The sequence below is a fragment of the Ranitomeya imitator genome, chromosome 3 (genome assembly GCF_032444005.1).
Source record: "Ranitomeya imitator isolate aRanImi1 chromosome 3, aRanImi1.pri, whole genome shotgun sequence".
NCBI classification, from domain to species: domain Eukaryota; kingdom Metazoa; phylum Chordata; class Amphibia; order Anura; family Dendrobatidae; genus Ranitomeya; species Ranitomeya imitator.
In genome coordinates, this window is record NC_091284.1 from 571,792,493 (window position 1) to 571,814,970 (window position 22,478).

A 22,478-nucleotide genomic window follows, 5' to 3' on the forward strand; every position below is an offset into this window, starting at 1 on the left:
ACCCCAACTGACCCCTATTATGAGCCAGTGGGGGTTTATCAGGTACATCTGGGAGACCATTTTGACTTTTATTATAAATGAATTACACAAGTAAAAAATGAGCAGAGCCTAAAAGTGCTGTAATACAAGAAAACCTTTCAATATAGTGGAGAAAAAGAGGCACACTTTTGGAATTGCCGTAAATCTCCACAAAACGGGTGCAAGCAATAAAGTGTCTAGGTCCACACAGTTAAAGAGTAATTTTTCTTTCATGAATCAATAATAAACGTGAAAATAAGAAACTTTGTTATATATCTTAGAGAAATTAGCTTTTTTCCCTCTTCCTGGACTGATCTTTCATTCTTGTAAACTCTGTGTTCACTGGTAAAGTCTGTACAGAGTGAAGACAGATTCTGTAAAAGCTTGCTACACTTTTTTTTCCAACATACCGTATATACTCGAGTATAAGCCGAGATTTTCAGCCCATTTTTTTAGGCTGAAAGTCCCCCTCTCGGCTTACACTCGAGTCATACCCGGGGGTCGGCACGGGAGGGGGAGCAGGGGCTGTCTAATTATACTTACCTGCTCCTGGTGCTGTCCCTACAGTACCTGCTCCTTCCAGCGCTGCATCTACTTCCTGTATTGAGCGGTGACATGGTACCGCTCATTACAGTCATGAATATGCGGTTCCACCTCCCATAGAGGTGGAGCCGCATATTCATGACTGCAATGAGCGGTAACTGTGACCGTTCAGTACAGGAAGAAGATGCAGCGGTGGAAGAAGCAGGGACTGCAGGGACCGCGCCAGCAGCAGGTAAGTGTACGGGGAGGGGAGCGCTGCGCGATATTTACCTGCTCCTCGCTCCGGTGCGGCTCCGTCTCCAGCATCCTCTGGCTGTGACGCTCAGGTCAGAGAGCGCGGTGATGTAGTCAGTGCGCGCCCTCTGCTGAGCGTCAGTGCTGGAGACGGAGCCGCACGAGGAGCAGGTAAATATTGAAAGTGCCGGCGTCCTGAGCGAAGAGAGGTGAGTATGTGATTTTTTTTTTTTTATTGTAGCAGCAGCATTATATATTGCACAGCTTTATATGGAGCATCTATGGGGCCATAATGAATGGTGCAGAGCATTATATATGGCACAGCTTTATATGGGACCATAATGAACGGTGCAGAGCATTATATATGGCACAGCTTTCTATGGAGCATCTATGGGGCCATAATGAATGGTGCAGAGCATTATATATGGCACAGCTTTATATGGGACCATAATGAACGGTGCAGAGCATTATATATGGCACAGCTTTATATGGAGCATCTATGGGGCCATAATGAACGGTGCAGAGCATTATATATGGCACAGCTTTATATGGAGCATCTATGGGGCCATAATGAACGGTTTAGAGCATTATATATGGCACAGTTTTATATGGAGCATCTATGGGGCAATAATCAACGGTATGGAGCATTATATGTGGCACAGTTTTATATGGAGCATCTATGGGGCAACAATGAACGGTATGGAGCATCTATTTTTATTTTTGAAATTCACCGGTAGCTGCTGCATTTCCTACCTTAGGCTTATACTCGAGTCAATAAGTGTTCCCAGTTTTTTGTGGCAAAATTAGGGGGCTCGGCTTATACTCGGGTTTGCTTATACTCGAGTATATACGGTACATTGTATATAAGAAAATGCTGTACAGCATGAAGTCCATCTTATAGCGCAGAAACCTAAAACTGCATAACAACATTCATAAATATCTCCTATAATGAAATCATACAGAATGCCATTGCTTCACTGCCTCTATGTATGACAGCAATTTAAATCTCTAAAAAGGGTTGCCTGGCCTTAGGTTACAAGTCTGCAGTCACTCTATGTGACTGCAGATTTGTGAATTCTCACAGTGCCCACTGTGCACTGTGGGAACTCTCTAGGGCCTGTGTCTTGAGAGGTGGGCGTATGACCGCAAATGTGTTATTTGCATACATGTGGTCACATGATGAACATTTGGGCAGTCTTACTCAATGCAAGTGCATTGAGTGAGTCCAGACACATCTAGTCCGAATATAGCTGGAAGTATGAAAATCGCATACTTGGGACAGTTAACATAACTGCCCACTCCAAGCACTGGAGAACCCTCACAGCTCGCAGTGCACGCTATATTGGGATTCATAAGTCTGCACTCACGTGGTGTGACTACAGACATATACCGTTAGGCCGGACAACCCCATTAATTTCCAGATATGGCACGTGGAAATCAGTTGTAATATTGAGACAGCCCATTTATTTCCTATAGTATTTAAATAACAATTAAAATTTTAATTTGTGATGAGATTAAACTTTTTCTCACCTTAGTCCTTTGACATTCGCATGGGAAGAAATTCTCTGTAGTATGTACCACTTTTTCCATCCCATCTCTTATTTTTGGTTTACTCACTTGTAGTTTTGCATAAGCCTAAAAAAAATGACTTTTAATAAAAACAACCTGGAGCAAAAGAGATTACAAATATTAAGCAAGACTAAGTGGCTATGCATTCACATGAGAACTATAATATATAATATATTCGGCTCCCTGGAACTTTTCAAACTTTTCCCACATATCATGCTTCAAACATAAAGATACTAAATGTACATTTTTGGTGAAAAGTCAACAAGTGGAACACAATTGTGAAGTTGAACGAAATTTATTGGTTATTTTCAATTTTTGTGGAAATTCAAAAACTGAAAAGTGGGGTGTGCAATATTATTCGGCCCCTTTACTTTCAGTGCAGCAAACTCACTCCAGAAGTTCATTGTGGATCTCTGAATGATCCAATGTTGTCCTAAATGCCTAATGATGATATGTAATATAATATAAAATATAATCCACCTGTGTGTAATCAAGTCTCCATATAAATGCACCTCCTCTGTGATAGTCTCAGGGTGCTGTTTGAAGCACAGAGAGCATCATGAAGGCCAAGGAACACAACAGGCAGGTCCGTGATCCTGTTGTGGAGAAGCTTAAAGCCGGATTTGGATACAAAATGATTTCCAAAACTTTAAACATCCCAAGGAGCAATGTGCAAGCGATCATATTGAAATGGAAGGAGTATCATACCACTGCAAATTTATCAAGACCCGGTCGTCCCTCTAAACTTTCATCTCCTCAAACAAGGAGAAGACTGATCAGAGATGCAGCCAAGAGGCCCATGATCACTTTGGATGAACTGCAGAGATCTACAGCTGAGGTGGGACAGTGGGTCCATAGGACAACAATCAGTCATACATTGCACAAATCTGGCCTTTATGGAAGAGTGGCAAGAAGAAAGCCATTTCTCAAAGATATCCATAAAAAGTGTTGTTTAAAATTTGCAACAAGCCACCTGGGAGACACACCAAACATGTGGAAGAAGGTGCTCTGATCAGATGAAACAAAAATCGAACTTTTTGGCACCAATGCCAAACGATATGTTTGGCGTAAAGGCAACACAGCTCAGCACCCTGAACACACCATCCCCGCTGTCAAACATGGTGGTGGCAGCTTCATGGTTTGGGCCTGCTTTTCTTCAGCAGGGACAGGGAAGATGGTTAAAATTGATGGGAAGATGGATGGAGCCAAATACCAGACCATTCTTCAAGAAAACCTGTTGGAGTCTGCAAAAGACCTGAGACTGGGACCGAGATTTGTCTTCCAACAAGACAATGATCCTAAACATAAAGCAAAATCTACAATGGAATGGTTCACAAACAAACGTATCCCGGTGTTAGAATGGCCAAGTCAAAGTCCAGACCTCAATCCAATCGAGAATCTGTAGAAAAAGCTGAAAACTGCTGTTCACAAACTCTCCATCAAACCTCACTGAACTCAAGTTGTTTGCTAAGGAAGAATGGGCAAGAATTTCAGTCTCTCGTTGTACAAAACTAATAGAAACATTCCCCAAGCGATTTTCAGCTGTAATCGCAGCAAAAGGTGGCACAACAAAGTATTAAGTTAAAGGGGCTGAATAATATTGCACGCCACACTTTTCAGTTTTCGTTTTTCCACAAAAATTTCAAATAAGCAATAGATTTTGTTCAGCTTCACAATTGTGTTCCACTTGTTGTTGATTCTTCACCAAAAATTTACATTTGGTATCTTTATGTTTGAAGCATGATATGTGGGAAAAGGTTGAAAAGTTCCAGTGGGCCGAATACTTTCACAAGGCACTGCATGTTCATTTGGGTAAATATATAACACAGTACACCCAAGATTATAAACAAAAAAATAAAAAAATAAAATAATATAATCTAAAATAAAAGAATATCCAAAAGATATATATAGGGTGCGCTGTGCAGGAGTACAGTGAAAGCCCACTGTGAAGGAGAACTAACAACCAACGTAAAGCGACATGGGACAAAGTCCAAAAAGATTCAACCAAGGCTGGGATAAGGGAAAATATGTCTTTATTGATAGGATGCCTATAATTACATATAATCAAATTTAATATGTTAATTATGTAAAAGACTCAAACAAAAATAAATATAAATTAATAAAAGCTTGCGCACACTGACAATATATATATAAAAAAAAGCTATATATATATATATATATAGCAAAAACCTACCAACAGGATATAGTCTATATCTATGTATAATTATGACTGCACCAAAGAGTAAAAAATAAATAAATAAATAAAAATATAAACAATTTTATATATTTCAAAATATTGTGAAAAAAGGGCAGTTTAATATATACAACTGAAATATACTGTGCTAAATTAAAGTGACTAGTGCAAAACAGGCGGCAGGAGGAGGGAGATAAATTTCCTGACTTATATCAATCTCTCTGTTGTACCATCCAGATAATAAAACAATAAAATGTGTAAGTAAACAATGGTGTAATTATAAGTTAATAAAAATTGATTAGGGAAACAATCCACTGCATATGCCACAAAATCCAATGTGCAAATGTGCCAATTAAGGTGACAAAGTGCAAAGTATAAAAAGGGAGAGAGAGGGGACAAAATGAGAGATAAATAGATATATACCCTATCCTGCTATTATTTATCCATGTCCACTCCAGGGACTAAACCATAAAGGGAATTAATATGAATTGAAAAAGGCTTCAAATACACAGTGACTATCGGTAATGGTTTAGATAAAGTGCACAAGTGCAAATAATCAGCCTAAGTGGTACCCATGAATCAAGAGTTCTAACAAATTGGTGCCATGAATCTAGTCAATATGTACCTGCGGTGGTTAGGCCAGTGTGCGCACTACCCGACGCGCGTTTCGGAACGATTCTTCTTTCCTTCGTCGGGGGTCTTTTTTATTAACTTATAATTACACCATTGTTTACTTACACATTTTATTGTTTTATTATCTGGGTGGTACAACAGAGAGATTGATATAAGTCAGGAAATTTATCTCCCTCCTCCTGCTGCCTGTTTTGCACTAGTCACTTTAATTTAGCACAGTATATTTCAGTTGTATATATTAAACTGCCCTTTAATTCACAATATTTTGAAATAATATATAAAGTTGTTTATATATATATACCGTATATACTCGAGTATAAGCCGACCCGAGTATAAGCCGACCCCCCTAATTTTGCCACAAAAAACTGGGAAAACTTATTGACTCGAGTATAAGCCTAGGGTGGAAATGCAGCATTTACCGGTGAATTTCAAAAATAAAAATAGATCATTATTTCCCCATAGCTGTGCCATATAGTGCTCTGCACCGTTCATATTTCCCCATAGGTGTGAACCATATAGTGCTCTGCACCGTTCATTGTGCCCCCTAGCTGTGCCATATACGGTGCTCTGCACCGTTCATTGTGCCCCATAGATGTGCCATATACGGTGCTCTGCACCGTTCACTGTGCCCCATAGCTGTGCCATATACGGTGCTCTGCACCGTTCACTGTGCCCCATAGCTGTGCTGTGCCATATACGGTGCTCTGCACCGTTCACTGTGCCCCATACATAGCTGTGCTGTGCCATATACGGTGCTCTGCACCGTTCACTGTGCCCCATACATAGCTGTGCTGTGCCATATACGGTGCTCTGCACCGTTCACTGTGCCCCATACATAGCTGTGCTGTGCCATATACGGTGCTCTGCACCGTTCACTGTGCCCCATACATAGCTGTGCTGTGCCATATACGGTGCTCTGCACCGTTCACTGTGCCCCATACATAGCTGTGCTGTGCCATATACGGTGCTCTGCACCGTTCACTGTGCCCTATAGCTGTGCTGTGCCATATACGGTGCTCTGCACCGTTCACTGTGCCCCATAGCTGTGCTGTGCCATATACGGTGCTCTGCACCGTTCACTGTGCCCCATAGCTGTGCTGTGCCATATACGGTGCTCTGCACCGTTCACTGTGCCCCATAGATGTTCCACATAAATTTGTGCCGCCGCTGCTGCAATAAAGAAAAAAAAACACATACTCACCTCCCTTGATTGCAGCTCCCGGCGTCTCGTTCCGGCGCCTCCATCTTCCCGGCGTCTCTGCTCTGACTGATCAGGCAGAGGGCGCCGCGCACACTGTATGCGTCATCGCGCCCTCTGCCTGAACAGTCAGAGAGCAGAGACGCCGGGAAGATGGAGGCGCCGGCCGGGAAGATGGAGCGGCGCCCGGCGGCTGGAACGAGGACAGGTGAATATAACATACTCACCTAGTCCTGGCGATCCTCGCGCTGTCCCCTCCTGTCTTCGGTGCCGCAGCTTCTTTCTCTATCAGCGGTCACCGGCACCGCCGATTAGAGAAATGAATAAGCGGCTCCGCCCCTATGGGAGGTGGAGCCGCTTATTCATTTCTGTAATGAGCGGTCCCACGTGACCGCTGAAGAGAGGAAGAAACTGCAGCGCCGGAGACAGGAGGGGACAGCGCGAGGATCGCTGGGACTAGGTAAGTATACCCCAGCGCCCTCACCCCCTCACCTGCCGACCCCACCGCTACCGTGACTCGAGTATAAGCCGAGGGGGGCACTTTCAGCCCAAAAATTTGGGCTGAAAATCTCGGCTTATACTCGAGTATATACGGTATATTTTTTTTTTTTACTCTATGGTGCAGTCATATAATTATACATAGATATAGACTATATCCTGTTGGTAGGTTTTTGCTCTATATATAATATATATATATATATATATATATATATATATATATTGTCAGTGTGTGCAAGCTTTTATTAATTTATATTTATTTTTGTTTGAGTCTTTTACATAATTAACATATTAAATTTGATTATATGTAATCATAGGCATCCTATCAATAAAGCCATATTTTCCCTTATCCCAGCCTTGGTTGAATCTTTTTGGACTTTGTCCCATGTCGCTTTACGTTGGTTGTATGTTCATTTGGGTGCAAAAAACCCTGAAATGTTCTTTCGGCAAGTGAAGGTATGTTGGTATACTTTTTTTTTTTTAGGTTTTCATATAGCATATATATTATGGGATGAGGATGATGATATACAGTGTCATGGAAAAATGTGGGCACCCCTGGTCAAAATTACTGTTATTGTGAACAGTTAAGCAAAATGAAAATGAAATGATCTCTAAAAGGCCTGTTAAAGATCACACATTTTCTTTGTATTTTAGGCACTATATATATATATATATATATATATATATATATATATATATATATATATATATATATATATTCATCTTTTACAATTTAAAAATTACAAAAAAGAAAGTAGGTGAATGCAAAAGTTTGGGCTCCCTGCATGATTAGTACCTAGTATCACGGCTTTTAAATGCTTTTTGTAGCCAGCCAGAAAAGAGTCTTTGAATTCTTGTTTGAGGGATTTTCATTTATTCTTCCTTGGAAAATTCTTAGTTGTGTGAGATTCCTGCGTCGTCTTGCATGCACTGCTATTCTGAGGTCTAGCCACAGATTTTCAATGATGTCCAGATCAAAAGAATGTGGGGGCCATTGAGGTAGTCTATTGTGGATTTTGACTTGTGTTTAGGATAATTATCCATTTGTAGAAGCCATCCTCTTTTCAACTAAAGCTTTTTTACAGATGGTGTTATGTTTACATCAATAATTTGTTAAAATTCCATTGAATTCATTCTTTCCTCTACATGTGAAATGTTCCCCATGCCATTGGCTGCAACACAACCCCAAAGCATGACTGATCCACTTCCATGCTTAATGGTTGGCAAAATGTTCTTGTCCTGAAATTCTGTGCCCATTTTTTTTTTCCACACATACCTTTGATCATTGTGGCCAAAGAGTTCTCTTTTAACCTCATCGGTCCACAGCACTTGTTTCCAAATGCATCAGGCTTGTTTAGATGATACTTCTGACGCTGAATGCTATGGTGAGGATGCAATAGAGGTTTTCTTCTGATGACCCTTTCATGAAGGCCATATTTGTGCAAGTGTCTCTGAACAGTAGCACAATGTACCACAACTCCAAAGTCTGCTAAATATTTCTGAAGATCTTTTGCAGTCAAGGAGTGATTTTGATTTGCCTTTGTAGCAATCCTACAAGCAGCTCTCACTGAAATTTTGCTTGGTCTTCCAGACCTTATCTTGACCTCCACTGTAACTGTTAACTACCATGTCTTAATTACATTTTGAACTGAGGAAAGGGCAACTTGAAAATGCTTTGCTATCTTCTTTTGGCCTGCTTTGTGAGACTCTACCATTTTCATTTCAGAGTACTAAGCAGCTGCTTAGAAGAACACATGGCTGCTGTTTTTTGGCACAAGATTAGAGAAAGTTGGGTTTTTATAAAGCTGGGAAATCACCTAGCCTTTCCTAACGATGATAGTTAACAAGGCATAACCCTAACAGACTAAGTTCTGAAACCATGGGAAAAGTTTTATGAGCACACAAATTCCCAAGGGTGCTCAAACTGTTGCATTGGCTTATTTTCCTTTTTGTAGTTTTTTAATTGAAAAAAACAACTTTTTTTGTCTAAAATACAAAGGAAATTAGTAATCTTTAACTTTAGGCCTTTAACCCCTTCACCCCCAAGGGTGGTTTGACCGGGCCAATTTTTACAATTCTGACCACTGTCCCTTTATGAGGTTATAACTCTAGAACGCTTCAACCGATCCTGGTGATTCTGACAATATTTTCTCGTGACATATTGTACTTCATGATAGTGGTAAAATTTCTTTGATATTATCTGCGTTTATTTGTGAAAAAAATGGAAATTTGGTGAAAATTTTGAAAATTTCGCAATTTTCCAACTTTGAATTTTTATGCAATTAAATCACAGAGATATGTCACACAAAATACTTAATAAGTAACATTTCCCACATGTCTACTTTACATCAGCACAATTTTGGAAGCAAAATTTTTTTGGGGAATGTTTAAATAAAAATGAACAATTAACTTTTTTTCACAAAAATTTTACTTCAGCTCTAATTTGTTTTATTTTACCAAGGGTAAGAGAAGAAATTGGGCCCCAAAAGTTGTTGTACTATTTATCCTGAGTACGCTGATACCCCATATGTGGGGGTAAACCACTGTTTGGGTTAAATAAAAACTGCACCCCTCAAGGTGCTCAAAACCACATTCAAGAAGTTTATTAACCCTTCAGGTGTTTCACAGGAATTTTTGGAATGTTTAAATAAAAACGAACATTTAACTTTTTTTCACACAAAATTTATTTCAGCTCCAATTTGTTTTATTTTACCAAGGGTAACAGGAGAAAATGGACCCTGAAAGTTGTTGTGCAATTTGTCCTGAGTACGTTGATACCCCATATGTGGGGGTAAACCACTGTTTGGGCGCATGGGAGAGCTCGGAAGGGAAGGAGCGCCGTTTGACTTTTCAATGCAAAATTGACAGGAATTGAGATGGGACGCCATGTTGCGTTTGTAGAGCCACTGATGTGCCTAAACATTGAAACCCCCTACAAGTGACACCATTTTGGAAAGTAGACCCCCTAAGGAACTTATCTAGATGTGTGGTGAGCACTTTGACCCACCAAGGGCTTCATAGAAGTTTATAATGCAGAGCCGTAAAAATAAAACAAAAATTTTTTCCCACAAAAATTATTTTTTAGCCCCCAGTTTTGTATTTTCCCGAGGGTAACAGGAGAAATTGGACCCCAAAAGTTGTTGTCCAATTTGTCCTGAATGCGCTGATACCCCATATGTGGGGGGGAACCACTGTTTGGGCACATGGGAGGGATCGGAAGGGAAGGAGCGCCATTTGGAATGCAGACTTAGATGGAATGGTCTGCAGGCGTCACATTGCGCTTTCAGAGCCCCTAATGTACCTAAACAGTAGAAACCTACCACAAGTGACACCATTTTGGAAAGTACACCCCCTAAGGAACTCATCTAGATATGATGTGAGAGCTTTGAACCCCCAAGTGTTTCACTACAGTTTATAACGCAGAGCCTGCAAATAAAAAATATTTTTTTTCCACAAAAATTATTTTTTAGCCCCCAGTTTTGTATTTTTCCAAGGGTAACAGGAGAAATTGGACCCTAAATATTGTTATCCAATTTTTCCTGAGTACGCTGATACCCGATATGTGGGGGGGAACCACCGTTTGAGCGCATGGCAGAGCTCGGAAGGGAAGGAGCATCATTTGGAATGCAGACTTAGATGGAATGGTCTGCAGGCGTCACATTGCGTTTGCAGAGCACAATATGTACCTAAACAGTAGAAACCCCCCACAACTGACCCCATATTGGAAACTAGACCCCCCCAAGGAACTTATCTATATGTGTTGTGAGAACTTTGAACCCCCTAGTGTTTCACTACAGTTTATATCGCAGAGCCGTGAAAATAAAAAATCCTTTTTTTCCCACAAAAATTATTTTTTAGACCCCAGTTTTGTATTTTCCCAAGGGTAACAGGAGAAATTGGACCCCAAAAGTTGTTGTCCAATATGTCGTGAGTACGCGGATACCCCATATGTTGGGGTAAACCCCTGTTTGGGCACACGGGAGAGCTCGGAAGGGAAGTAGCACTGTTTTACTTTTTCAACGCAGAATTGGCTGGAATTGAGATCGGACGCCATGTTGCGTTTGGAGAGCCCCTGATGTGCCTAAACAGTGGAAACCCCCCAATTATAACTGAAACCCTAATCCAAACACACCCCTAAACCTAATCCCAACGGTAACTCTAACCACACCTCTAACCAGACACACCCCTAACCCTAATCCCAACCCTATTCCCAACTGTAAATGTAATCCAAACCCTAACCCTAACTTTAGCCCCAACCCTAACTGTAGCCTTAACCCTAGCCCCAACCCTAGCCCCAGCCCTAACCCTAGCCCTAACCCTAGCCCTAACCCTAATGGGAGAATGGAAATACATTTTTTACATTTTTTAATTTTTCCCTAACTAAGGGGGTGATGAAGGGGGGTTTGATTTACTTTTATAGTGGGTTATTTAGCGGATTTTTATGATTGAAATATTTTTTGCGTTACCACATTTTGAGAGCTATAATTTTTCCATATTTTGGTCCACAGAGTCATGTGAGGTCTTGTTTTTTGCAGGACGAGTTGACGTTTTTATTGGTAACATTTTCGGGCACGTGACTTTTTTTGATCGCTTTTCATTCCGATTTTTGTGAGGCAGAATGACCAAAAACCAGCTATTCATGAATTTCTTTTGGGGGAGGCGTTTATACCGTTCCGCGTTTGGTAAAATGGATAAAGCAGTTTTATTCTTCGGGTCAGTACGATTACAGCGACACCTCATTTATATCATTTTTTTATAATTTGGCGCTTTTATACGATAAAAACTATTTTATAGAAAAAATAATTATTTTTGCATTGCTTTATTCTGAGGACTATAACTTTTTTATTTTTTTGCTGATGATGCTGTATGGCGGCTCGTTTTTTGCGGGACAGGATGAAGCTTTCAGCGGTACCATGGTTATTTATATCTGTCTTTTTGATCGTGCGATCGCGCTTTATTCCACTTTTTGTTCGGTGGTATGATAAAATGTTGTTTTTTGCCATTTTTTTTTTTCTTACGGTGTTTACTGAAGGGGTTAACTAGTGATAGAGTTTTATAGGTGGGGTCGTTACGGATGAGGCGATACTAAATATATGTACTTTTATTGTTTGTTTTTTTTATTTAGATAAAGAAATGAATTTATGGGAATAATAAAATTTTTTTAATTTTCATTATTTAGGAATTTTTATTTTTTTTTACACGTGTGGAAATTTTTCTTTTTACATTTTTACTTGGTCCCAGGTGGGGACATCACAGATCGGTGATCTGACAGTTTGCACAGCACTCTGTCAGATCACCGATCTGACTTACAGCAGTGCAGGCTTCACAGTGCCTGCTCTGAGCGTTGTTTTTTGCCTCGTTTTTTTTTTTTTTCTTACGGTATTTACTGAAGGGGTTAACTAGTGGGCCAGTTTTATAGGTCAGGTCGTCACGGACGCGGCGATACTAAATATGTGTACTTTTATTGTTTTTTTTTTATTATTTAAAGAAATGTATTTATGGGAAAAATATATATATTTTTTTTCATTATTTAGGAATATTTTTTTTAATTTTTTTTTTTACACATTTGGAAAAAAATTTTTTAAGTTTTTTACTTTGTCCCAGGGGGGGACAGTACAGATCAGTGATCTGCCAGTTTGCACAGCACTCTGACAGATCACCGATCTGTCTGAGAGCAGTGCAGCGTTACCAAGTGCCTGCTCTGAGCAGGCACTTGGTAAGCCACCTCCCTCCCTGCAGGACCCGGATGCCGCGGCCATCTTGGATCCGGGCCTGGAGCAGGGAGGGAGGTGAGCAGACCCTCGCAGCAACGCGATCACATCGCCTTGCTGCGGGGGTCTCAGGGAAGCCCGCAGGGAGCCCCCTCCCTGCGCGATGCTTCCCTGTACCGCCGGCACAGCGCGATCATGTTTGATCGCGGTGTGCCGGGGTTTAATGTGCCGGGGGCGGTCCGTGACCGCTCCTGGCACATAGTGCCGGATGTCAGCTGCGATAGGCAGCTGACACCCGGCCGCGCTCCCCCCGTGAGTGCGGCCGATCGCGCTGGACGTACTATTCCGTCCTTGGGAAGTAGGGCCCACCCCACATGGACGGAATAGTACGTCCATTGGCAGAAAGGGGTTAAAGATCATTTCATCTGCAACTTGCTTAACTGTTCACAATAACAGTAATTTTGACCAGTAGTGCCCAAACTTTTACATGCCAGTTGTCTTACAGCTCACAGCTATGCAGTCTTTTTATAGCCTGGATTCTGGCAGATCGGGCACTAGTGGTCAGACTAGTGGAAAAAGCTGTACACTATGATAAAAGCTCTCATCAATGGAGAATAAAAGCAGATAGAAAAAGCAAGTCAATCACAAATTTGCTTATTTTCATTTTAACTAATTAAAGCAATTTAATAACTTGAGTATATTCCTGTAATATGTGTCATCAGCAGTAAGTGATTTAACAAAAAAACTACCATATATACTCGTGTATAAGCTGAGTTTTTCAGCACATTTTTTTTGTGCTGAAAAAGTCCCCTTCGGCTTATACATGAGTCAAATGTCCCAGAAAGCTGGCGGGGGAGGGGGAGCGGCGGGTTACACAGGCAGGAGGCTGAGCCTAAAGCCTGTGCCGCCTGTAATAGTGCACCGTAACACCCGCAGCTGCTGGCTTTCAGCACACATCCTACTCACCTTCTTGCGCGCCCTTGCTGCATCTCCTTTGTTCCGGCTCCAGCAGCTCAGCCTCTGCCGAGCGATCACGTGGCCTTGTTCATTAAGGTAATGTATATGCACGCATCTCCACTCCCATAGCCAAGGAGTGAATATTCATTACTTTACTGTGGGGCCACATGATCGCTCGGCACAGGAAGAGCTGCTGGAGACAGAATGAGATGCTGCGAGGGTGCGCAGGAAAGTGAGTAGGATGTTTTTGTTTTTTTAAGAGGAACCATGCAGACAAGGGTAGGGGATAAGGAGCCATGCATACAAGGATGAGAGGTGGGAGCCATGCATACCAGGACAGGAACCGGGGAGCCATGCATACAAGGACAGCAATGAGGAAGCCATGCATACAAGGATGGGATGGGGAAGCCATGCATACCAGGATAGGGATGAGGGAACAATGCATACCCGGCTTATACTGAAGTCCATAAGTTTATCCAGTTTTTCGTGTAAAAACTAGGTGCCTCGGCTTATACTCGGGTCAGCTTATTGTTGTGAATTCTGTGGCAGAGCTCCCTCCTGTGGTCACAAGTGGTACTTCGGCTGGTTCTCTCTGTGAGCTTCCGTTGGTGGAGGAAAGTGGTACTGCGGCTTCTGAGTTTCCTTCCTCAGGTGATGTGGTGAAGTCGTTAGGTGCTGCTCTATTTAACTTCACCTAGTGCTTTGATCCTGGCCTCCAGTCAATGTTCTAGTATTGGACCTGTTTCCTCCTGGATCGTTCCTGTGGCCTGCTGCTCTGCATAGCTAAGTTCCTCTTGCTATTTGTTTGCTGTTTTTTTCTGTCCAGCTTGTCAATTTGTTTTTTTCTGCTTGCTGGAAGCTCTGGGACGCAGAGGGTGTACCTCCGTGCCATTAGTTCGGTACGGAGGGTCTTTTTGCCCCCTTTGCGTGGTTTTTGTAGGGTTTTGTGTTGACCGCAAAGTTACCTTTCCTATCCTCGCTCTGTTCAGAAAGTTGGGCCTCACTTTGCTAAATCTATTTCATCTCTACGTTTGTCTTTTCATCTTAACTCACAGTCATTATATGTGGGGGCTGCCTTTTCCTTTGGGGTATTTCTCTGAGGCAAGGTAGGCTTATTTTCTATCTTCAGGCTAGCTAGTTTCTCAGGCCGTGCCGAGTTGCATAGGGAGCGTTAGGCGCAATCCACGGCTGCCTTTAGTGTGGTTGGAGAGGATTAGGGATTGCGGTCAACAGAGTTCCCACGTCTCAGAGCTCGTTCTTGTTTTTTGGTTTTTGCCAGGTCACTGTATGTGCGCTGACCTCTATGTCCATTGTGGTACTGAATTACCTTTCATAACAGTACTGGAAGCCCAAAGTACTAATGATTCCCAATAGAGGGAAAAAAGAATTTCTGAGACCATTTTTTTTTTCTTTGCACTGTGTTTTGCCTTTTTTTTCCCCTAGACATTTGGGTGGTTCAGGACACAGGTGTAGCAATGGACATTAAAGGTCTGTCTTCATGTGTGGATCAGCTCACGGCAAGAGTACAAAGTATTCAAGACTTTGTGGTTCAGAATTCTATGTTAGAACCGAGAATTCCTATTCCTGATTTGTTTTTTGGAGATAGAACTAAATTTCTGAGTTTCAAAAATAATTGTAAACTATTTCTGGCTTTGAAACCTCGCTCCTCTGGTGACCCAGTTCAACAAGTTAGGATCGTTATTTCTTTTTTGCGTGGCGACCCTCAGGACTGGGCATTTTCTCTTGCGTCAGGAGATCCTGAATTAAGTAATATCAATGCATTTTTCCTGGCGCTCGGATTGCTGTACGATGAGCCTAATTCTGTGGATCAGGCAGAGAAGAATTTGCTGGCTCTGTATCAGGGTCAGGATGAAATAGAGGTATATTGTCAGAAATTTAGAAAGTGGTCCGTACTCACTCAGTGGAATGAAGGTGCGCTCGCAGCTATTTTCAGAAAAGGTCTCTCTGAAGCCCTTAAGGATGTCATGGTGGGATTTCCTATGCCTGCTGGTCTGAATGAGTCTATGTCTTTGGCCATTCAGATCGGTCGACGCTTGCGTGAGCGTAAATCTGTGCACCATTTGGCGGTATTACCTGAGCTTAAACCTGAGCCTATGCAGTGCGATAGGACTTTGACCAGAGTTGAACGGCAAGAACACAGAAGTCTGAATGGGCTGTGTTTCTACTGTGGTGATTCCACTCATGCTATCTCTGATTGTCCTAAGCGCACTAAGCGGTTCGCTAGGTCTGCCACCATTGGTACGGTACAGTCAAAATTTCTTCTGTCTGTTACCTTGATCTGCTCTTTGTCATCGTATTCTGTCATGGCATTTGTGGACTCAGGCGCTGCTCTGAATTTGATGGACTTGGAGTATGCTAGGCGTTGTGGGTTTTTCTTGGAGCCCTTGCAGTGTCCTATTCCATTGAGAGGAATTGATGCTACGCCTTTGGCCAAGAATAAGCCTCAGTACTGGACCCAGCTGACCATGTGCATGGCTCCTGCACATCAGGAGGTTATTCGCTTTCTGGTGTTGCATAATCTGCATGATGTGGTCGTGTTGGGGTTGCCATGGCTACAAGTCCATAATCCAGTATTAGATTGGAAATCCATGTCTGTGTCCAGCTGGGGTTGTCAGGGGGTACATGGTGATGTCCCATTTTTGACTATTTCGTCATCCACCCCTTCTGAGGTTCCTGAGTTCTTGTCTGATTACCGGGATTTATTTGATGAGCCCAAGTTCGATACCCTACCTCCGCATAGGGATTGTGATTGTGCTATCGATTTGATTCCTGGTAGTAAATTCCCAAAAGGTCGACTGTTTAATTTATCTGTGCCTGAGCACGCCGCTATGCGGAGTTATGTGAAGGAGTCTTTGGAGAAGGGGCATATTCGCCCGTCATCATCGCCATTAGGACCAGGGTTCTTTTTTGTAGCCAAGAAGGATGGTTCACTGAGACCTTGTATAGATTACCGCCTTCTAAATAAGATCACGGTTAAATTTCAGTACCCCTTGCCATTGTTATCTGATTTGTTTGCTCGGATTAAGGGGGCTAGTTGGTTCACCAAGATAGATCTTCGTGGTGCGTATAATCTTGTGCGTATTAAGCGAGGCGATGAGTGGAAAACTGCATTTAATACGCCCGAGGGCCATTTTGAGTATCTAGTAATGCCATTCGGACTTGCCAATGCTCCATCAGTGTTTCAGTCCTTTATGCATGACATCTTCCGAGAGTACCTGGATAAATTCCTGATTGTGTACTTAGATGACATTTTGATCTTCTCGGATGATTGGGAGTCTCATGTGAAGCAGGTCAGAACGGTGTTTCAGGTCCTGCGTGCTAATTCTTTGTTTGTGAAGGGATCAAAGTGTCTCTTTGGTGTTCAGAAGGTTTCATTTTGGGGGTTCATCTTTTCCCCTTCTACTATCGAGATGGACCCTGTTAAGGTCCAAGCCATCCATAATTGGACTCAGCCGACATCTCTGAAAAGTCTGCAAAAGTTCCTGGGCTTTGCTAATTTTTATCGTCGCTTCATCTGCAACTTTTCTAGTATTGCTAAACCATTGACCGATTTGACCAAGAAAGGTGCTGATTTGGTCAATTGGTCTTCTGCTGCGGTGGAAGCTTTTCAAGAGTTGAAGCGTCGTTTTTCTTCTGCCCCTGTGTTGTCAACCAGATGTTTCGCTTCCGTTCCAGGTCGAGGTTGATGCTTCTGAGATTGGAGCAGGGGCTGTTTTGTCGCAGAGAAGTTCTGATTGCTCGGTGATGAAACCATGCGCCTTCTTTTCCAGGAAGTTTTCGCCCGCTGAGCGAAATTATGATGTTGGCAATCGAGAGTTGCTGGCCATGAAGTGGGCATTCGAGGAGTGGCGTCATTGGCTTGAAGGAGCTAAGCATCGCGTGGTGGTCTTGACTGATCATAAGAACTTGACTTATCTCGAGTCCGCCAAGCGGTTGCATCCTAGACAAGGTCGTTGTTTTTTGCCCGTTTTGACTTTGTGATTTCATACCTTCCGGGCTCTAAAAATGTGAAGGCGGATGCTCTGTCTAGGAGTTTTGTGCCCGACTCTCCGGGTGTATCTGAGCTGGCGGGTATCCTCAAAGAGGGAGTAATTGTGTCTGCCATCTCCCCTGATTTGCGGCGGGTGCTGCAAAAATTTCAGGCTAATAAACCTGATCGTTGCCCAGCGGAGAAACTGTTTGTCCCTGATAGGTGGACGAATAAAGTTATCTCTGAGGTTCATTGTTCGGTGTTGGCTGGTCATCCTGGAATCTTTGGTACCAGAGAGTTAGTGGCTAGATCCTTTTGGTGGCCATCTCTGTCGCGGGATGTGCGTTCTTTTGTGCAGTCCTGTGGGATTTGTGCTCGGGCTAAGCCCTGCTGTTCTCGTGCCAGTGGGTTGCTTTTGCCCTTGCCGGTCCCGAAGAGGCCTTGGACACATATCTCTATGGATTTTATTTCAGATCTTCCCGTCTCTCAAAAGATGTCAGTTATTTGGGTGGTCTGTGATCGCTTCTCTAAGATGGTCCATTTGGTACCCTTGTCTAAATTGCCTTCCTCCTCTGATTTGGTGACATTGTTTTTCCAGCATGTGGTTCGTTTACATGGCATTCCAGAGAATATCGTTTCTGACAGAGGTTCCCAGTTTGTTTCGAGCTTTTGGCGAGCCTTTTGTGGTAGGATGGGCATTGACTTGTCTTTTTCCTCGGCTTTCCATCCTCAGACTAATGGCCAGACCGAACGAACCAATCAGACCTTGGAAACATATCTGAGATGCTTTGTTTCTGCTGATCAGGATGACTGGGTGTCCTTTTTGCCTTTGGCTGAGTTCGCCCTTAATAATCGGGCCAGCTCGGCTACCTTGGTTTCACCGTTTTTCTGCAACTCTGGGTTCCATCCTCGTTTCTCTTCAGGGCAGGTTGAGTCTTCGGACTGTCCTGGTGTGGATACTGTGGTGGACAGGTTGCAGCAGATTTGGACTCATGTAGTGGACAATTTGACTTTGTCCCAGGAGAAGGCTCAACGTTTCGCTAATCGCAGACGCTGTGTGGGTCCCCGACTTCGGGTTGGGGACTTGGTTTGGTTATCTTCTCGTCATATTCCTATGAAGGTTTCCTCTCCTAAGTTTAAACCTCGTTTTATTGGTCCGTATAGGATTTCTGAGGTTCTTAATCCTGTGTCTTTTCGTCTGACCCTTCCAGATTCTTTTTCCATACATAACGTATTCCATAGGTCATTGTTGCGGAGATACGTGGCACCTATGGTTCCATCTGTTGATCCTCCTGCCCCGGTTTTGGTGGAGGGGGAGTTGGAGTATATTGTGGAGAAGATTTTGGATTCTCGTGTTTCAAGGCGGAAACTCCAGTATCTGGTTAAGTGGAAGGGTTATGCTCAGGAAGATAATTCCTGGGTCTTTGCCTCTGATGTCCATGCTCCCGATCTTGTTCGTGCCTTTCATATGGCTCATCCTGGGAGCTCTGGTGAGGGTTCGGTGACCCCTCCTCAAGGGGGGGGTACTGTTGTGAATTCTGTGGCAGAGCTCCCTCCTGTGGTCACAAGTGGTACTTCGGCTTGTTCTCTCTATGAACTTCCGTTGGTGGAGGAAAGTGGTACTGCGGCTTCTGAGTTTCCTTCCTCAGGTGATGTGGTGAAGTCGTTAGGTGCTGCTCTATTTAACTTCACCTAGTGCTTTGATCCTGGCCTCCAGTCAATGTTCTAGTATTGGACCTGTTTCCTCCTGGATCGTTCCTGTGGCCTGCTGCTCTGCATAGCTAAGTTCCTCTTGCTACTTGTTTGCTGTTTTTTTCTGTCCAGCTTGTCAATTTGTTTTTTTCTGCTTGCTGGAAGCTCTGGGACGCAGAGGGTGTACCTCCGTGCCGTTAGTTCGGTACGGAGGGTCTTTTTGCCCCCTTTGCGTGGTTTTTGTAGGGTTTTGTGTTGACCGCAAAGTTACCTTTCCTATCCTCGCTCTGTTCAGAAAGTTGGGCCTCACTTTGCTAAATCTATTTCATCTCTACGTTTGTCTTTTCATCTTAACTCAGTCATTATATGTGGGGGCTGCCTTTTCCTTTGGGGTATTTCTCTGAGGCAAGGTAGGCTTATTTTCTATCTTCAGGCTAGCTAGTTTCTCAGGCCGTGCCGAGTTGCATAAGGAGCGTTAGGCGCAATCCACGGCTGCCTTTAGTGTGGTTGGAGAGGATTAGGGATTGCGGTCAACAGAGTTCCCACGTCTCAGAGCTCGTTCTTGTTTTTTGGTTTTTGCCAGGTCACTGTATGTGCGCTGACCTCTATGTCCATTGTGGTACTGAATTACCTTTCATAACAGCTTATACTCGAATATATACGGTAATAATTTACACTTCAATATCCATCTTTTTGCTTTTAGAATCCATGAAATATTGAAGTACAATACATTTGAATTGGGCTTTCATAAATGCGTCTTCAAATAGCTCAAATATCTGCTGAGGGCATGTTGATTTTCAGATCCGCAGCATGCCCATTATTAAGCAAAATTGCTGCTGAAAGGGAAGTATACTATCACATGCCAACAATTCAAGTCAATGGATTCACCTGTGACATAAAGACAACTCAAGTCTACCATTCTGACGCAGAGAGGGGACACCCCTACATGCTGTCCATACAACTAATAATTCATCATGAGGCAATCCTTGCAACACTGAAAGATGCAAAAGTTGCTTTTGACAGCAACCCCGACACATCATGGAATGGTTACAGTGAAATTGTTGACTTTTTCAACCTACTTGGATTTAGAGCCCCCTTCACTCATAATGCAACAGCCATTGATCTCAACTAATAGAATGCTCATGATACAATTGTTAAAGGGGTTGTTCTCTTTCCAAAAAATCCTGGTTCCCAGGTGCAGCACAGTCTAAGTGGAAAACATCACCTTAGCCCTCGTTCTCAGGTTCAAGACTAAGTGTCCTCCACAACTCCAAATATTTGATATTGGCTGCCAAGCTGATGTCACGTCAACAGCATGGCAGCCAATCACTTAGTTCAGTGCTCTTCCCTGGTAGACTGAATGCCCAGCTCAAAGCTGCTGAGCTCAGTGATTACCCGCTGCCTGTCATCAACGCTGCAATCAATATCAGATACCCAGCAGTGGACTCATAGATGGTGAGTACAGTGTGGTTTGCTTTTGTATAACAAATGAAGCCTTTTGACTGGGATTTTGTGAAAGCGGTAAACCCATTTAAATATGGTGATGTAATCAACATCACATGCACATGATCTTCCTCCCTCCCTCAAACTTCTATATACCTTCTTACATCCCATAAATAGAAAAGTAACCCCTCTATGAATGACTGGTCTGCCTCCAGAGATCTGAGAGCCCATAACGGAATACTGAGGCTATGGAGTCCAATGGTCCAGAAGCATCAAAACTTTTGCCGCAACTGAGGACTGGCTATGCAACTTGCTGTGAGCTAATGGGAGGTTGTCCAGGCTGTGTGTTAGCTCTCAGTTTGCATAAAAGAACTGATTCAATTATCAGTTTTTCACTTATGGCTCCTCAACATCTACTGCCCTCCCCCTCTTCTCTGGGACAATTTTCTTAGGGATCAGCTTCACGTTAGCCTACTATTACTGCTTGCTTTGATGGAGATCCTAAGGCCTGCTGAAACTTTATTAAACAATACACTGTAGACTTTGAGTTCATCTCCCATGATTTTTTATCAAAAAGACTGACCAGCACTTCCAAACAGAGCTAGACAAGTGTGAGCAGGTGCAAGCTGAGACAACCGAGTCATTAAAGCTAAGAAAAAACAACTAAAATCTGAAATGCTATAATATTCAAACACTGAATACATGCAATTGGAACTGAATTACTGCTATAGAAAATACGTTAACAATGAAGGTACTTAGTGCAGAAATTGCCCAGTTTATGATAGCCCAACAGCCAGCGACAAGGTGTAACCATTTGTTGGAATCCTAATATACCTCTCCCAAGCTAAAAGCCCAAGAGAACTTGAATACAAGAACCAAGCTTAGTACAACGGTCAATTATAATGTCAAGTCAGCCCCATAAACAATTGTATCGCTTGAACCTACAACTTCCAGTATGTCCTTAACAATGGTAAGGAGGCAATAGGAGTTGTTGTTAACAGCCATCAGACCATACGGGAACCACAGTACTAATGCTATCTGTCTACTCTGCCTACCCCTTGTCCAGGCTCCGGGCACCCTTCACCAATCAGCTATTGCCAGCAACAGCAGAAGCTGATCTGCTGTACCCCGCAGAAGTTACTAAACAGTGTGATGGTACGATGGTCCATTCTATACATTGTTTACATTAGGCCGCTGCCAGAGCTGGTGGCAGCTGATTAGTGAGGATGCTGGATTTTGGACCTCCACAAATCTGATGTTGAATAACTATCCATAGGTCATCATCCTATCCTTTGTTACTGTAAGAGCATGTGACACAAAAGATGAGAATACTCAGTGCTATGCGGAATATGTGCAGGAAGACTGACACCTACTTTTCAAACGGGTCCCTGCGGAACCAATTGGAAGATGAAGAGTTTCAGGAGGGACAAGTTCTGATGGAACACCAGGTCAGGTGACGCGGTTCCCAGGTATAAAAGGTCAGCGCGCCAAAAAGGAGGAGAATTTGGCGCCAAGACGAAGAGCAGTCTGGAAGTGTGCATGAGAAGACACTAAAGCTGGGGTAACAGGCCGCAGCAGGAAGCATGGGTCAGCAGGTTATGGCGCACCTAGAATCAGAATCCAGGTGGTGCCGCAACCAAACGACGCCGGTCAAGGCCCGAATACCAATAAATAAAGTTGCACTCTGTACCGCTGTAGCATGAAAATGTGAAATATATGAAATATGAATTGCATTACTGCTCTAGAAAACAGTACAAATTGAGAATGCTTGGCACATTAATATTGGCCAATGCTCTC

The 22,478-nt window shown here is 42.9% G+C and overlaps 1 protein-coding gene across 7 annotated transcripts in view; it reads right to left on the reverse strand.

Annotated features, from left to right (window-relative positions):
• POGLUT2 (protein O-glucosyltransferase 2) overlaps nt 1–22,478 on the reverse strand; it is a 279,270-nt gene that overhangs the window by 86,896 nt on the left and 169,896 nt on the right. Inside the window, exon 9 of one of the 7 annotated variants that reach the window (XM_069757958.1) lies at nt 2,326–2,430. The exons of the other annotated variants lie outside the window; for them this stretch is intronic. Within the exon in view, the coding sequence (XP_069614059.1) occupies nt 2,326–2,430 (105 nt within the window). The remainder of the gene's footprint in view (nt 1–2,325; nt 2,431–22,478) is intronic. 7 annotated transcript variants of the gene reach the window in all.